General features: G+C 34.0%; 2 protein-coding genes across 7 annotated transcripts in view; one reads left to right on the top strand and one right to left on the bottom strand.

Moving 5' to 3' along the window:
• The window catches only part of Fkbp14 (peptidyl-prolyl cis-trans isomerase Fkb14), a 60,966-nt gene extending 58,000 nt beyond the window's left edge, over positions 1-2,966 (top strand). Inside the window, exons 3-4 of one of the 2 annotated variants that reach the window (XM_077402668.1) lie at positions 709-833; positions 1,225-2,966. In XM_077402668.1, the coding sequence (XP_077258794.1) occupies positions 709-833; positions 1,225-1,413 (314 nt within the window). In that variant the 3' untranslated portion in view covers positions 1,414-2,966. The remainder of the gene's footprint in view (positions 1-708; positions 834-1,224) is intronic. The other variant, XM_077402669.1, reaches the window with a different exon arrangement.
• Positions 2,967-4,667: 1,701 nt separating this feature from the next.
• Positions 4,668-16,927, bottom strand: part of Fhos (Formin homology 2 domain containing) — a 138,419-nt gene continuing 126,159 nt past the window's right edge. For 3 of the 5 annotated variants that reach the window (XM_077402734.1, XM_077402735.1, XM_077402736.1), the window contains 2 exons: positions 14,409-14,579; positions 4,668-5,770 (listed from right to left, as the gene is read on the bottom strand). In XM_077402734.1, coding sequence (XP_077258860.1) covers positions 5,697-5,770; positions 14,409-14,579 — 245 coding nt within the window. In that variant the 3' untranslated portion in view covers positions 4,668-5,696. Of the gene's footprint in view, positions 5,771-11,850; positions 11,939-13,405; positions 14,580-16,927 lie in introns of those variants that run through there. The other 2 variants (XM_077402738.1, XM_077402733.1) reach the window with 2 other exon arrangements.

Raw genomic sequence — 16,927 nt, 5'->3', positions numbered from 1 at the left:
TAAATTTTTTACAATTTTTCAAATTATTTCTTCCCTTTTTTATCTCTATTGTTTTTATAATTAGACTGAACTGTGAATTAAAACTTGTATTATTACGCTTTTTTATTATGTCTTTGTGCATATAGATACACTTGTCGATTTGTCACTTCACTCTGTACATATATAGTCTATATATTCTTCACATACATCCGCCAAAACGCGTAAAAAGCTTTGTGCCTGACAGCAGATCGATGAGTTCTAAAAATGATTTACGAGTATTTGCCAAATCTAAATTAATAGTATTTGCAGAAAATGGATAAATCTCTCGAAATGGGAATCTTTTCACATCCAGATTTATATCAAACATGCTTTAGTCCAGTGCGTTAAATCATCCAAGATATTAAAAGATACCTTTGTTTCACAAAATAATTTTAATTTTGACAAAGCAAATAAATAAGGTTTGAAAAAAGACATATGCGAAGACATTTGAGAAGATAAATTCTTTTTTGAAACCTTGTGCTTATTTAATTTGAAGCCGTACTAAAAATCTCACAACATTTATATTAACAATATAAATTTAATACTTTAATTGATAAGATATAAAATTTAATATATCTATTAATTAAAAATTATCTGTTCTAAGAAAACTTTATTTTTATTTCATTTACATTTCCATAATTTATGTAGATTATGCAGGCTATTAACATGAAAGGTTATTGTTGATTTCAGGCGCTACTCTTACGTTTGAAGTCGAGCTCATGAATATTAGCGATTCGCCCCCAACCGCCAACGTCTTTAAGGAAATCGATGCTGACAAAGACAACCAATTGTCCCGCGAGGAGGTGAGAGCAATGGCAAGATCACTTTAAGTTTTTATTTAGGCCATTTGTGGTGCTGGTCGTAGAGAAATAGTGCTGTAAACATCTCGTTACACAAGCTATTTGTTTTTATAAGCACCGTCCAAATTACGATGTTAACGACATTTATTTTTTATTTTAAACGCTTTAGCTAGAGTCGTATATTATTAACAAGTCTAAAAACAAAAATAATTTACAGGGTATTAATGTGCATAATAATAATCGTAATCCACTTAAATCTTCTATTAAATTAAAAACTTAACAATAATTTTATTGACCTGTATATATAAAATTATTTATACTGTCCACTCTGTGGACACGCTACAGTCACGCTATTTTCTATGCATCTGTTTTAGTTAATCGCTACGGTAAATTTTTTTGTTTGCAGGTAAGCGATTACTTGCGGAAACAGGTGATAGAAGCCGAGCAGGCTAGCGCTAGTGAAAACGAAGACGTGAAAAAAATGCTGGCCGATCACGATAAGCTCGTGGAGGAGATCTTCCAGCACGAGGATAAGGACAAGAACGGCTTCATCTCCCACGACGAGTTCAGTGGGCCGAAGCATGATGAGCTCTGAAGTCTTCGTCCCTCATCATCGCGTCTCCGAGCGCCCGTTGTTGACGTCGTCGTCGCCTCAATCGTCGACGACATCGACGCGCCCCGCGCCACCACGTGTTCACCTCTGTATAAAATCACCTCTTCGAGTCCCCTCTCGGGTATTCCCGCAGGATCCACTGATCGATCGTGTCGAGTACACGCGTGCTCCAGCTCGCAAGACCGAGCGAATTTACCAGCAAACTTTTCCGATACAGCACCACTGATAACAGCGTCAGCGGGATACGATCCTCGGGAATCTCCGGCTCGTCGAGTCGTACTCGTGTCCTTGATTTCAGGAAACTTACAGGAGTAGGTGGACATTTTTGATTAACAACGAAGTTGGAAAATTCGTAAAGTAAAAACTGTTTTTTGAAAAATGCGGAAAAAATTCTCTGGGAATTTTGAGAACTATTTGATGGCCCTAAGTAGCTTCAAGAAATTTCCTAATTTTTTTAATCCAGATTTTCTAAAGGATACGATTTCACTCGTTTGGAATATGAGCCACCCCATCGTAAACGCACAACATTACTCGAGAATCTGCAGGGGGAATCTCAACTGATTTCCGGCGTAATCGCCACCTGAACCTTTTCTATCCTAGCACATCTTGCTAGGAAGATCTATACAATCTTTGTCGCTCAATAATATGTTTGTTTTATGGTATTTATCATACAATCTCTTTTTGAAAATCTTTATAACGCTACAATTATTTCTGCAGTCGTTTAATTTTTATAGTTAGTTTACGTTGAGCAGAATTATGATTTTTTTACCAAATAAAATTTTCGTTAAAACACAAATTTCTTGTTGCCTGGTAAATAGTGAAAAATATATCTCAAACCATTGATCTCTATTAAGGTTCCGTTTTTCTATTTTGTCATTTTCAACCACGCTGAAAGTTTGCCGAATTTCAAAGATCCATAGCGAAATTTTCGCGGATATTCCTAAGGAGAAAACATTCCGGCGCAACGACGTCGCTGTACATTTTAATACGATATAACAAAAAAAGAAAAAGAAATACACGGATGTCTGCTCGAATGACTGCACTGTAGTGGCATAAAGTGAGAGGCTGTGTATGTTTCGCACTATATATATTATATAAAAATATAAAGAGAGAGAAAGTGAGATTGTGATGATAGAGCGAGATGAAGGTGTGACGGAAAGAATGTTTTTTCTACATGATTATAAATGTTAGCATAACTAAAAGGCATCGACGTACGGTGCCTGAAAATCACACGCATTCTGTCCGACTCTAAAAAAAAAAAGCTTCCACCAACCTGTACCAGTCATAACGATCCCTTGCTCGAGAGTCTCTCGCGCGCGCGCGATATTCACGTAGGAGACAAGAAGAGGATGACGAAGAAAAGGAGAAAGAGGAAATATCCCGAGGATGCGTAGTGGAGATGAATATGGTCGCTTTTACGCGGGCATCCCCCTATCGTCGCATTATTACATTTTAACTGATACGTTTTTATTACTACATTATATTGTATGTTGTTAAAGTTGGATGATGGTTAATAATAAATCGTGTGTCTCGAGCACAGTTTGTTATATAACTACCTCTTTCAATTTCTGCATCCCTGTCTGAAAGTTTACTTTACTCGCGGCAGTTACAAATGCAATAAAATATTTCTCTATTATAATCATCTAATAATTAATTATTTATCCTTTATTATTTTAGGTTTGATTGTTGAAGGGCTCTGTATTGAACTATACGAGAAAGGAAGAGAGCAATACACCAATTGAGATCAATAATTCGTTTATAATTGTTCGAACACTTTTTTTTATAAATGAGTGAGTAAAATACAGCATGAGTTATCAACGTTTAAAATTATACATAATCAAATATATATATATATATATATATATATATATATATATATCATAAATAAATTCAAACAGATATATTCTGATAAGAAGAAGATGAAGTTCTTGTTTATCTCTGAGTTGTTAATTACATTAAACTATAAAAGAATGAATCAACGGAATGAAGTATTATTGAACAATGTAAGCTATTAAATTATAAATAACTTGAATTTAAAGAAAATGGTAATCTTTAATTCAGCATGAACTCAAAGGACAATGTGAACTTAAATTAAATTGTACTTAAAAGAAATGAACTATTATCTTTGTGTTCTGTTTGAAGAAGCATGCTACAAATTATTAATTTAGTTTATCAGAGTATATCTTAACATATGTAACAATGAATTTAACAATGTTTTAGTTAGATGTGTTAAAGAGATGTTAACTGAAATTCTGATGAAATGAATTACAGTGAAGATTTCCTTAAATTGAGCAATGACAAACGTTTGTTAAGTTATTGTAAATTATAGTTAAAGTAACTGAATGATTTTACTTAACATAGATTACAATGAAAAGAACGTCTTGTGTTCTCACAAAATCTTTCTATATTGACGTCTTGGATTGAATTGGCTCGAACCTTGATCGATTGAGCGATGTTTCTAAAACCAAGAGAGTTACATCACAAACTCTTCTCAGGTTTCATTGAAACTCTACTAAATACCTGTGTTCAGGATGAACAGTTCGCCGAACCGAACAGACAGAGAGAAGATCTCTCGTGGTTCCTTGTGTCGTGTCGGCACTAGGAGCTGGCTGAATGATGTCGTGTCGGCATCATTCCTTTCTCTCAATTATTCCTATGGACGGCTGGCGAGGGTGCTCTTTCGTTGTATGGAGGAGCTCACAAAATGGCTGGAACGATCCGTAGTCGTTATGCAATGAAAATCTCTTTTCTTCAATTCTCGTTGGAATTCGCCGTCCACAATCAAGAATAGATGATTTGAGAACGCACGCAAAGCAGTTAACACCGACTCTTTACAATGAAATCACTCAATCTAATTTGTTAACACAATGTTACAAAACGTAAAATCACGTTAATCAAAACGTGTTGCTAGCTCGAATTGTAAAGACAGAATGGCAGAAAACGACGCTCGGATCGTCGCTTCGTCTTCTTCGTTGAGAAAATCAGAAGTCGGAAGTGCGCCCTTGACACCGACAAGCGCCACTTGTTTTTCATTTGCTCTTTACCTTTCCTCGTTATCGTACTTTACGCGGTTATTCTTAAACATTGATCATTGTATACAATGTACTTAATCTAAAACTCACCTTTTGTGTTGTAGAGAATGAACTTCTAAAAAATCCGGGAATTATTAAGTTTTGAAATAAGTTGCCTTTCTCTGAAAAGAAAAGATATTCTGAAAGAGGAAAAAAGAATCTATCTATTTTTATAATTGCTTCTCCTTTTATTTAAAGAATTATTTCCACAGAATGTTACAATAATTGCGATTATGCGTTTTTATTAAACGCAATAATAAAATAATGATTAAAATAATTAAGTTGCTAGGCAGATTTATGTCGTCCGGTATATATCAGTATATTTGCTATTCGACAGGAATCGTTCTAGAATATATTTACTTCGTATAATGCAAAATGGCTGTTTCTTCGTTGTAAAGATCGACGCGAGCAAAATTATCGATTACTCCGGTAGTCGGTCTTGAAAAATCGATCGATTATAAAAATTCGTCGAGGCACATGCGCTGTTACATATATGATTGTCGAGTCGACCCTGTCGTCCATGATTCGAATGAATCTTTCGAGAAGTACCGTGCACGATACGTAAAATGTATATAATATATACGTAAATAACGCACGTAATAACTTTCAAAGAGACAAAAGAAAACGTAAATGTAGTCTTACGTAGTCGCGGAATCTCGAGACTTTCAGAAACTTCTACATGGAACAAGGAAAATTTTGTAAAACAAAACAATGTTTACAGAAGGACCTACATAAAAAAAAATCTCTCTACGAGGAAATTCCTATGTAATAATTCCTAATATGCACGCGAAATATTCTTTCTCGTACGAACATGTTACTTCACTTGATCATTCGCTTAAGCCTAAATCACCGATTAATACTTGTCTAATTCGCGTCAAAATTACAGTATTTTTTTCTGTTTATTGCTCATACTTATTATTCCGTCTTAGCAAGTCGGCAGGTGCACGCACGAAGTGCACATGGGGCTTTACGCGAATATCGAACTCGGCGAACGTCAGCGACGTGTCCCAGAGCCGATTGTCGTGCCGTCTGATCTCGGAAAATTCTGATGGGGAAGGACAGGATCCTATAGTCGAAGATCTACGACGGGAATCGCAATGTTTTCACCGTTCCGCCCTTTCGCAATGTCGACGTCTCGCTCTTTCTTCGTCTCGTTTCGTGAGAGCATGTCGTCGCCTTCGAGTATTATCACAGTCAATAGCCCTTGATGTAGGCGGCGATGTGCTTCTTTTCCTCTTCCGAGAGACCGTTCTTTAGCGTTCGACGCACTGAAAAAGAAGCACAACATAGTAGCTTGCGTCGATAATATTCCTTACTTTGTTGTAAGCAAATGTAAAATGACGTAAGAGAGAGAGAGAGAGAGACGTAATATTTTTTAAATCAATCACATTGTCTCACGTCCCTCTCAAATTTATTTTATATTTCGCCGAGTTTTCCAAAGTAAGTGCAAAACTTTAAGTATTTGAAATTACTATTGTACTTGATACAGGAACTTCTGCCGGAAATTTATTAAATTATTGAAAACTTTTTTCGATAAGTAAAATTAATTTGACGAGTTAGTAACGCATTTATATTGTATTTCAACATAACATTTCTAATATAGTTTACACAAGATTTGTATTTAAAATACAAATTGACAAAAACACAAAAAAAAACAAATATTTTCTAAGAGCGTGATTCCTAGTGGAATATTATTTTGAATGGTATACATACTTAAAAAGAAATAAGTGAGAAAATTATAATCCTATAATCCTATAATCCTATATTCCTATTGAGGCATTCCAAGAATTTCCCCGATAGGGGACAGGCCCGGAGGAAGGGAGGCTGGTTCCCCGGCGGGGTTACGGAAAGTCAGCCATACTCCCATAACAACGGGAAGGGAGGCGGGGTGGGTGATGTCCACACCCCGCCTCATACGCGATTCAAGGCTCAAGGCCTCAGAGCCTAGGCTCATAGGTGGGAGCCACGAAGTGGCTCGGCGCCTGCGGGAGTAATCATGTTCCCGGATGCTCCCAGTTTGGCGAGGCGAAGGACATCCGTGAAGTTTTAGTGGGTAGGCTGCGCGTGTCGTCCACGGCACGCGTAGAATCCCACACTCACTTCGCTCCTCTCCCCGGAGGGCGGGGAGGTCTTCCCCCCCTCCAAGGAGGGGGCCTCTGGGTAAGCCGGGAAACCGGGACCCAGAGGTGGAAGATTTTCTCACACACACAAAAAAAAAAAAAAAAAAAAAAAGCATTCCAAGAAACATGCTGTGGAAGTAAAGGAGAAATAATTGACAATGAGTTTATAATTACAATAAAATTTCATCGATGTCGTTTTTATGTTAATCCATCATCTATAAAATGTTGAATTAATATTTTCTATGCTAACGGCAATTTTTAATTAATACACTGCAAGCATCTGTCGGAACTTTACATTTAATCGTGCATTGAAACTTCTAAATTTCAATTAATTTGCCACTAGCAATTATAACGATCGTTGTATAAAGAAAATTATACATCGCTAAATGGCTCCACGTTCAGCAAACAGATAAAAGAAAATTGACAATTAATAATTAAAACAAGCCGTTCGTTGTTAGTTTTATTGTTTCATGCGTCGATAGAAATACCGGCCAAATCGGGTGAGATATTAATAGCAGTATCAATGTGCACATGTGTATATCGGAATTCTGTTACACATGTCGCACTATTTCGATCACGTAAATAATTAACTGGGAGTTAATTTGCCGCTTTGTGTGGAGATTAGTCGACGTGATGGTTTGCCGATATGTCCGATAGTAAACAAACTGTTCGGAATACAGTTAGAAAGCCGACGGCTGTTGGTGGATTCAGGAAATTACTGAAATGGATTCGAAATTTCTCCCCCTTGTCCCCTCAAAATTAATACTGACAATTGCATAAAGATGTGGGGACGCATGCTTGTACAATTTTATTTTTATAAGTCGAAAGTATAGAAGTTATGTAAAATTAAATATATTTATTTTTAAATTTTATTGATATACCTACACATACACAAGAGTGCTATTTTATACACTATTCAATTCACATAGTGTCAAATTATATACTCAATTTGAGTCATTTTTAACCATTCCTATAGGTCACTATTATTCGTGTTGTTAATTTAACTAAAATAAAGTTAATTTAATTAAATCAATAGAGTGGAAATAATACTGTATTGCGTTAAAATAATACATTTCAACACACATGGTAATTAAAAATAACAAAATGTTATTTAATTTAAGGTATTGGTTTAAATTTCGTCCTTTAATATTTAACAATGTATGCAATGCAGAAGTTTATTTTGTAAAAAAAAATGTTTTTAAATATCACCGTTAAAATCACAAAAAAGTTTAATGAAAAAAGTAGGAAAGCGATATTCCATATATTTTCGGTAAAATTTAAGTTTCTAAACTATTTTCACAAATTTTACATCATAAGAAAAATATACTTTGTCCTTTTAATTTAATTTAATTCAAGATTCATTATAGTAAGTGATTTATTACGAAATTTTTTTGTTTAGTTTTGTGTCTTAAAGTACACAGTACTGCAGTATAATTAAATGATAAAAATATAAAAGAGATTATAGTATACGAGAAAGGCCAACATTTTTAACTATTTCGCACTCTATGCTTACTACAATTGATGTTGCTTATTTAAAGTCAACGACAAATTAGCGCATTGTCCGTTAATTACAGTTTCATTACGGTTTGCAAACATAGAATCGATAACGCGAACAACCGCACCGAACGTGCTTCGAAGTATCTACTCGGAGATAATAATGCTATCACCGAGGACCCTCGATATCGATAATATTAGCTTCTTTGATCTAGTATCGTGTAACAAAGGACTTTCAATACTATCGCAAACTACTAACATTGCGCGTGTATTTTTCTTTCTTCGATAATTGCCCGCTATTCCTTTGATCCTTCTCGTTATCCTTGCAATAAACGCATTTGCGCTTGCAGAGGCGCAGAGAGCAAATGAGCAAAGGAGTAAATCCATATATAATATATAATTCCTTTTCTTACAGAAGAAAATAATGACATTTTAAGTGAAGATATTTATATTCATAATAATAAAGGCTCACAAGATTAGAAATCAATCGAAGAAAAATGGAGTAAAAAAGTAACGAATTATAATGTACATATTGTACATAGTGTAAGTTCTTTACATCAGTTTTTTAAACAATTAATTCGTTTCGATTTAATTCCGGGGAGGGAAGGGGAATATTAATGTTCCAAGATAGCTGTGTTTCAAGTCCGACAAATATGCGGCGCGCAGTCTATTAAGTTGAAATATATGTATATGTACACTATGTACAGTATGTACATTATAATTCGTTACTTCTTTACTTAAGTATAGAATATATGAGCACCAACACCTTGTTACGGCTCAATGCTCCATTTTTCTTCAATTGATATTTATATTCGTTTGTCATAATTAGAAATTAATTAATATTTTTATGACAATTTTAATACTAACATTTATGAATTATGAATAATTCTTTTTGCAAGATATTACGTAAAATTATAAACAGAGCGAATGTCATCATGGGAATTTACATATGTATTTATTAGCATTGCGAGCAGCAATCTCAGTATAAATTACTAAAATATTCACAGATGTAACAGATTTGCCTTTCATTACGCGTTACTATGAGTGAGCTGCTAATTTGTCATGATTTTTTTATTTTTCCATGTATAAACGGGTAATAATTCTCTGTCTCGTATTTTCCTGTTGTTCGTCGTCGCGAATCGATAGAGTTTTGTGCCGTGTGGCATTTCAATGTTGTTCAGTTAAATCGCTCGTGCTCTGGTGACTTTACAAACATGAAGTCCGCAGGCCGATTATTTGCTGTTACACGTGGCGGGTAACACACGTGAACACAAGCAACCTACGCGTTGTGCTGTTAACGCGTTGTTAATGGAATGTAAACCGATTTCACTGCAACCAGATATCTTTCCCAGCTTTTACGTAAATTTGTAATGACAGCGAGCTCCCGTTGTACGAATAAATGCGATTATGGTCTAATATGATATTATATATTGTTATTATATTGTAAGAGATTGCCAGATGCTAGATTGTCGCGGCAATTATCATTGAAAATGATAATTGTCGCGGCAATTATCATTGAAAATGATGTATCGTACAAACAAGAACGAGATTGTGTAAAAATATTACAAACGTATTTAATAATTACATTGTTTTTAAAGTGTTCACAAATAAATATCGCGCGCGTAATAAATTTTCATTACAATATGTTTTATGAAAATGTTATTATTGTGGTATTTGGATTTTCAGCTTAACAGCGATATTATTATAATTTCAATATTTTCTGAATCAGCAAATATTGCCAAATGTTAAATTTAATTATAGATTAAATATTGCAATATAATATAACTTTAATTAAACATTAAAAATGTTAAGTTTTAATAAATATGATGGGAATATATTTAAATTAAAAAAGAGAATATATATTATATACATTTTGATAAACGTTAAAAAAATAAATTTTTATAAAAACATTATTTCAAATGTAATTCTGAAGAATATTACAGTTTTGGTTTCCCAGATTTAATGCTCTTTCTGGCGACACGTCGGGCAATTACCATAATGTACGAAATATCAAGCCATAGATTGGCGGTTTATGTTCGACGTGACGTTAGCATGGCAATCAAAATTATAGTTTATGCTCAAACGATCGCACACCGATAAATCATTCGACGCCAATCCAAGCGTGGCGCATCAATAATTTCGCTACGAAACCACGGTGTCGGACGAATCGATGAGGATATCCTAGTGAAAGCAAGTACCCCTTGTAAGTCAAACGTCAAGTTTCTTCACACATAATATCAAAAAGATTCAATACCTTAAAAACATCGAAAAATGAATTCATTTATATCTATCGCTTTCAATAAATTTACATTAAGCACTTTTCAGTGACGCATTCAAGAAGCAGCATTTTTCTTTCAATGATTTTATTTACCTGTATTCTATCTTTACTCTTTTTCTACCAACATTCTCTAGAACATTTCAAAAATCAATCTGACTTGCCTTCTTTTCTAGAAACTTTTTATAATTTTAATTACAAATAACACAAAACTATTTTTTTTTATTCTTCCCAAGTTTTACTCTACATTTTCGACTTATTTTTCACGTAAGAACACCCTTTCCTTTGTGCCATTAGTTCTGGAACACCCTGTATAAGGTGGATCAAGATTGCAGGTGACCGATTTCCACAGAAGTTTCCATTTCGATAAAAACGTAATAAAAATGCATCCATATATGCATACGAGAGCGGCAAGAACATTCGTATCGAGCTTTAAATGCTAATAGATGCGCTCTGTGGAGTTATACCAGGCGTCAGAAGTTCACATGCGAGAGGGACACTTGCGTTGCGTAAGTCTCTATTAAGTCGAGAAACTTAGATACACCCCCGGTCTCCATTTAGAAAGTAAACTTTTTACTTACCCCTCCTCCCCTCTCAAACGCGCAATTTAGCCTCACTTATGCATATTATAGGAGACTAAAATTGCATGAAGTTTAAAGCGCGCGATCCTAACGTATTCGGTTATCCAAAAGCAAAGTCTCAAAGTTTCCAAATAGCTTTTGGCTTTCCGCGAGAAGTCGTAGTATATATTCCGTAATGCTTTTCATAGGTGAAACAACTATTATACGAATATCGATTTGATAATAACGTGCAAAATATATTTAAACAGTTAATTGCTTGTTAAAAGTGATAGTAATTCGTTGAAAAGGTAGTAATTCTTTTATAAATATTTTCTTATAATTGCTATTCTTTTAATTAAATCCAAGGCGTGTGATCTAAATATATTTTCATGTGTAAAGCGAGATATTATTTAAATTTATATCGAGCTTTTAGTAATGATATCATAATATCATTAGAGTCCATTCAATTTTAATTGTAGAAAAAGTTAAATTAATATATATATATATATATATATATATCTTAATATTAATATTAAATAAAATAAAATATCAAATATGCAATTTTAACTGTTTTGCGCGATTTTCACTACGATGTGATTTTAATAAAATAAAATACATATGTTTTTTCAAATTAAATCTATAAATTGGATCAAATCAACTTAAGAGAAGCGAAATAGTTAAGTACCAATTTCGTCGCGTGTTAATAATTAACAATTTTTATTAATAAACGTGCCACAAAATCAATATAAATATTAGTAACTGCATGTCTTTAAATATGTATATTAGTAAATTAAATTAAAAGACAATTACGTGAATCAAAAAAGAGATCATGCAGACAATTCACGTCATGCTGGATAAAAGAAGAAGTCCGTAAAGAAGAAACCTGAAAAGCACCGAACCTTAATCGCAGAGATCACGAAAACCTGGCCCATCAGGGTTGATACCCCTCCGGCGTAGTGTTGTTCTCCCGGGTGCGCGATCGCTTCACTGTCGGACAGAAAGAAAAGAGACGCAAGAAGACGCTAGGCCACCCCGTTAGCAAGCGTTGCCGCTAATCTTAATTGAAATAAAGTTATTGGAGCGTGCCTAAGTCGTGTCAGAGTCTCACTAGTCTCTGAATCCACTCCGTGGATTCAATGATCATGTTCAATGACATGAAGGTAAAGGAAGATCCCATCACCGCAGATTCCGTGGTTCGATCAGAGAGGGATAATTGAACAAAGAATGGATCGGAATAAGACGGAAGGAGAAAAGCAGGATAGACTCTCCGCTCCCGAGAAGTATTTTTGGAAAGTCATTAACAGGCCGAACATGCTATCGTAGCGATGAGAGAGTGTTATCCCTTTACAGTTAGTTTTTAATTTGTCTCAAATTTTGCATATGAGCTCTTGGATTTATTACATTTTATTCTGGCAGGCTATATTTTAATTTAACAAAATACAATATCCTCACTAACGTTAGGGCTTCGACCCTTTCAAACAATAATGAAGAATTTTTATTTTAAAAATACTTGTTAAAACTTTAAAACTTTAAATCATATAGTAAACGACAATACTGTATAATCATGCTGAGAAACTTGTAAATTTTAGTACAGGAAATCATTTACAATTGCCAAAGTATAAATTGCTTGAAGCTGAATATGCCGTTTTTCCTCTCAATTATAGTGAAACATGGGTACGTGCTAGAAGCGTTCGGACGCGTACTGAACCAGCTTATCATAAGTATCGCGAGAGAAAAGACCAACGGCTCGGCCAACGCACTCGGTGAGATTTACGCGCTATCGGTCCAGTGAAGGATTATTTCAACTTCCTACTAAGATCGATCACTGGGGCTGGCAAAACAGAAATGGAAAAACGCCACAATCTACCGACATTATCCCGCGTTACGTTATCTCGATCAGACTGGTGCATTTTCCGTTACCAGATTCAATCATGTTCGCGCGTGAATTCTGCACTCACTAATAACTGCAATTTCCGGCAAAATTTCTTTTACGATTGGTAAAAATTACATAAAGATTTTATTCGCATTATCTGTATTATACACTCTGTAGAACGTTTCGTGAGATTTATATTAAATTTTAAAGTATTTTTCTTTGAAAAATTTTTCAACAATAATTCCAGTCTTTCTCGGCAAAACTTTAACAAAATGATCAATATTAAAAATTGTAGAATTTTAGTTAATTAATTTCTAATAGTTAACAAATTTCGCTTTTTTTTAAGCGTCCCAAATAAGATTTATTTTAAGAGGAAAATAAATTAAATTATATATTATATATTATTTGAAACAAAATAAATTATCGAAATATTTAAAGAATATATAATAGTCTCATATTATGATATTCTGGACTTTATCATGAGTAAAAAATATTCTTTCAAATATCAAAATTTTTGAAAAAAAGGAAAGAAAACTTTTAAATAAAAAATTATACGTACCTGAAATTTTTAGATTATGAAACATTAAATATTCATTTCATGTATACATTATGTATGCATATATACATACGTGTATATCTCTTCTCATTATATAATATATATTTTATGTTTTATATATTGTCTACAGTTACGCGTTATTATCATTTATAATTTTTTATGTTATATATTTCCACATTTACTTTGAAAGCACCGTCCGAGTCATCTTATGCCAAAGATTTAAATCGTATGGTACAAGATCTACGTTATTAAACTTCGATAATAACAGTAGCTGAGAGATAGATAAATTAAGCGCGGATATTAAAGTAGAGATTGCGGTGCTAATAAAGTGCATGGAAAGTATTAGATAGGCCGAATCGACGACACGCATACGATCACATGTTCGATCTAGGGCGTCTCGACGCCGACATCTCCAAACTTCTCGTTTATCGATCGACTCTGATGGTGGCCTCAGCTCTATATCTGTGGACCAACCGTTATCAATAATGTATATTGCACGCCAAATAATTCAAGGCTCTCTTGGCGTTGGAAGTTATTGGAAAATTATGTGGTTAACGCTCAGTACCTTTTGTTACCAATAACAAATCTTTAACGACAAATTTTCTACTTGTCAATTTTCTCTCTCTCTCTTTCATATTTTCTTTACTCTATTTCATTTCATCAAAATAATACTGAAGCGCTATCATAAAATGGAAACTAATGCAATTAACATATGGGAATGAACATATGTGCGCTGACATTATTTTTACAAGTAGTATTACAAGCATCTTATATAATTAATGATTTACTTCTTTTGAAATTTTTAATTGTCGCGCTTTGATTTATTACGTAAGGTATTACTTACCTTTAAGAAATTAATGGATGTTTTGCAATAAATTTTGAAATTAAATCTATGTTGCGTCCACACATACAGATATGTTGTCATTCAAGAATCAGTTAGCGACTGATACATCAATTTCGCGACCAGAGACCGATCGATAAAGATAGGAGAGGAGAATCTGGGTGCATGGTGCAGGGATCACACTTACAAGACTTACGATCGGCGTGTCTAGTCCTTTTGCGTTCGCGTGGTGTGGTTCTGGTGGCTGGCGTTTTCGTCGCGGTTTTCACCAGCGATTCCAATAGTTCGTCAACACCATCAGCCAAGTTACCGTTAGTGCTTTCATCTCTGAGTACCGGGCCCAGTGGAATTATACGTCCTAAAACATAATAAGATTTCTTGCTACTCTATGAATACACTTCAAAATTTTTTGAGATTGCTTCGTCTGCAGCATAGCAAAACTACGTATCTAATCTCTAATCATTATTTCTAAAAATATATACATATGTCGCACATGTTAATAGTTTATCCATAATAAATTTAAATTCATAGTCAATTTATATTACAAAAATAAAATTTTTCTATTTATAAATTTTTTATGCATTTTTTTTCTTAAAAATTTATTTAAAGAAACGAGATTATCTCTCGATAATGATTATCATGACGACGCAAGTTGTTGATTCGTTATATTATTCTCTATTATTATTTTCAACTAAGCATACAATTTCGTCGGCTAAGATAGATTTTTCTATTTATTCATGCGGAAATATGCTTAAGAAGGAAAATGTTTGACCAAAGACAATCCTTTGTAGGAAATTGCGTATAAGATTCTTCTTCCACTTCGTCTCACTATTTCATTTCTTACAATCACCACATTCAGTCCGCGGGGCAGAAACTTCGAAACTGTCAAATACACAGAATTTCTTCCAGAGCTTCTTTCAAACTCGTTCCAGAAAAGCTATCGCGGAGGCAGTTCCGTACACTCTCGATACAAGGACTGTGGAAAAAGAGACGAAGTAGAAAGGAGATGAGAGAGTGGCAATAGAATTTTCATGGGCGAAACAAAAAGAGGCAGGAAGAGATCCTTAAATCTCTCTTATTACGCGTTCTTTGACGACCATAGATCAATCTAGACAATTCATTTTCGTGGTTGCTCTACCATAAGGAATGTTAAACACTTTCAAATGGCTTCCTGCTCCCTGATCCGATCTGCAGATCCTGATAATGCTATGTCCTACTTGCATTCGTTGCGTGAGCAATTGGAGTGAATTATACGATAGATTCCTAATTAAGAATAAGTTAAGAAAATGTTATGCAATTCTTTTAATATTAATTATTAAGAAAATCGGTCAATTATTAAGAAAACATGATACATAAAGTTGCATTTAATAACGACTAAATAGCAGTCTAAATAAAATATTACAATAACGTGCTCTTATTTTAAAAAATAATGAAAAGTGAAAGTTATATATTAGGTATCATTTAATCATTTTTTAAAAATTTTCTTAAAACTTTATAATTTCCGAAAAAGTATTTACATTTTTCAATAATTATCAAAATATTATTTATAAAACCAGAATACTATAATAAAAATAACATAAAAGCAAGACTAAAGTTAACAGTTATAATAATTGACGTTGTATCTCTAACGTCAGTTTGTTCATAGTATTATCATTACTATTCAGTAAATTGTGAAATAAATCATTATCCTCCACGATTTTTGTCACACAACTCGCGAGGTTTTTCCAGCTGTTGAACTGGAGAGCCGTCATATCCAGCTGGAAACGCCAACGCGACTTAGACGGGACGTTTAGATACTTTATGTCGGAGCATACACGAGAATAAAGAGGAGAAAAGTTATGATGGCCGCAGCCACGGTAATGCACGTGGTCGGGTTTACGAGCTGGATAGGAACCAACCCCTTGTTCCTTGAGTCGACCCAATCCTCCGCGTGCCCCTCCCCCCGCCTTCCTCTGCGAGAGCAGGAATAAAAATTCCACGTTTCCTCAGGGAAGTGGTGATCCGCGGTTACAATGTAATATGGTCTTACGAGATCCTGGATGTGTCAGTCGCGCCTGTTGGATATTCTTCCCAGGATGGCTTTGCCGCGCCGGGTTTTCATCGTACATACATAACAATGAATCTCCGTTACTCGGAATGGATATTCGAATCATGCTAAATCCAACATCGAATTATATTATTGTAGTATTATAATCATAACGGAACAGAAGCAATATTCTGAATATTCAATCGAAGAAGATGTGCCTAACTGCGGAAAAAGTGAGCTTTCAGTGATCTACAATTAAAAAATATATATTTATAAACATACTAGTTTTGTGTCAATCATTTTATTTTTGTAATTAATTGAACGTGATTGATCTTTATCAAATACTAAATTTAATTTTCCGAGAGATTATATTATATAGGTACTTATTGAATACAATTATAAAAATCTAAATTCCAACAGCAGTTAACTTTAAAAGTGGGCTAATTTGAAATATTCTTCATAAAATAAATGCTAACTTTCTAATTCATTGAATATCTATTCATAAATATATATATATAATAATAAATACAATACAGCAAGTTGGTGGAGACTTTTCTGAAAAGAAAATTGGCAAGAAGAAAGCACGGAAGATAACAAGTTCGTGAACAATATTACGATAAAACTTATAACATCGAGTCCAATAGAATTCTTTCCAACAAATTCTAGGAATAAATTTCTTA

This window comes from Temnothorax americanus, unplaced genomic scaffold, assembly GCF_048541705.1.
Source record: "Temnothorax americanus isolate GAGA-0224 unplaced genomic scaffold, ASM4854170v1 Scaffold16, whole genome shotgun sequence".
In the NCBI taxonomy this organism is placed as follows: Eukaryota; Metazoa; Arthropoda; class Insecta; order Hymenoptera; family Formicidae; genus Temnothorax; species Temnothorax americanus.
The sequence above is the reverse complement of the archived record's forward strand: the minus strand, read 5'-3'. Positions and strand labels throughout refer to the sequence as shown.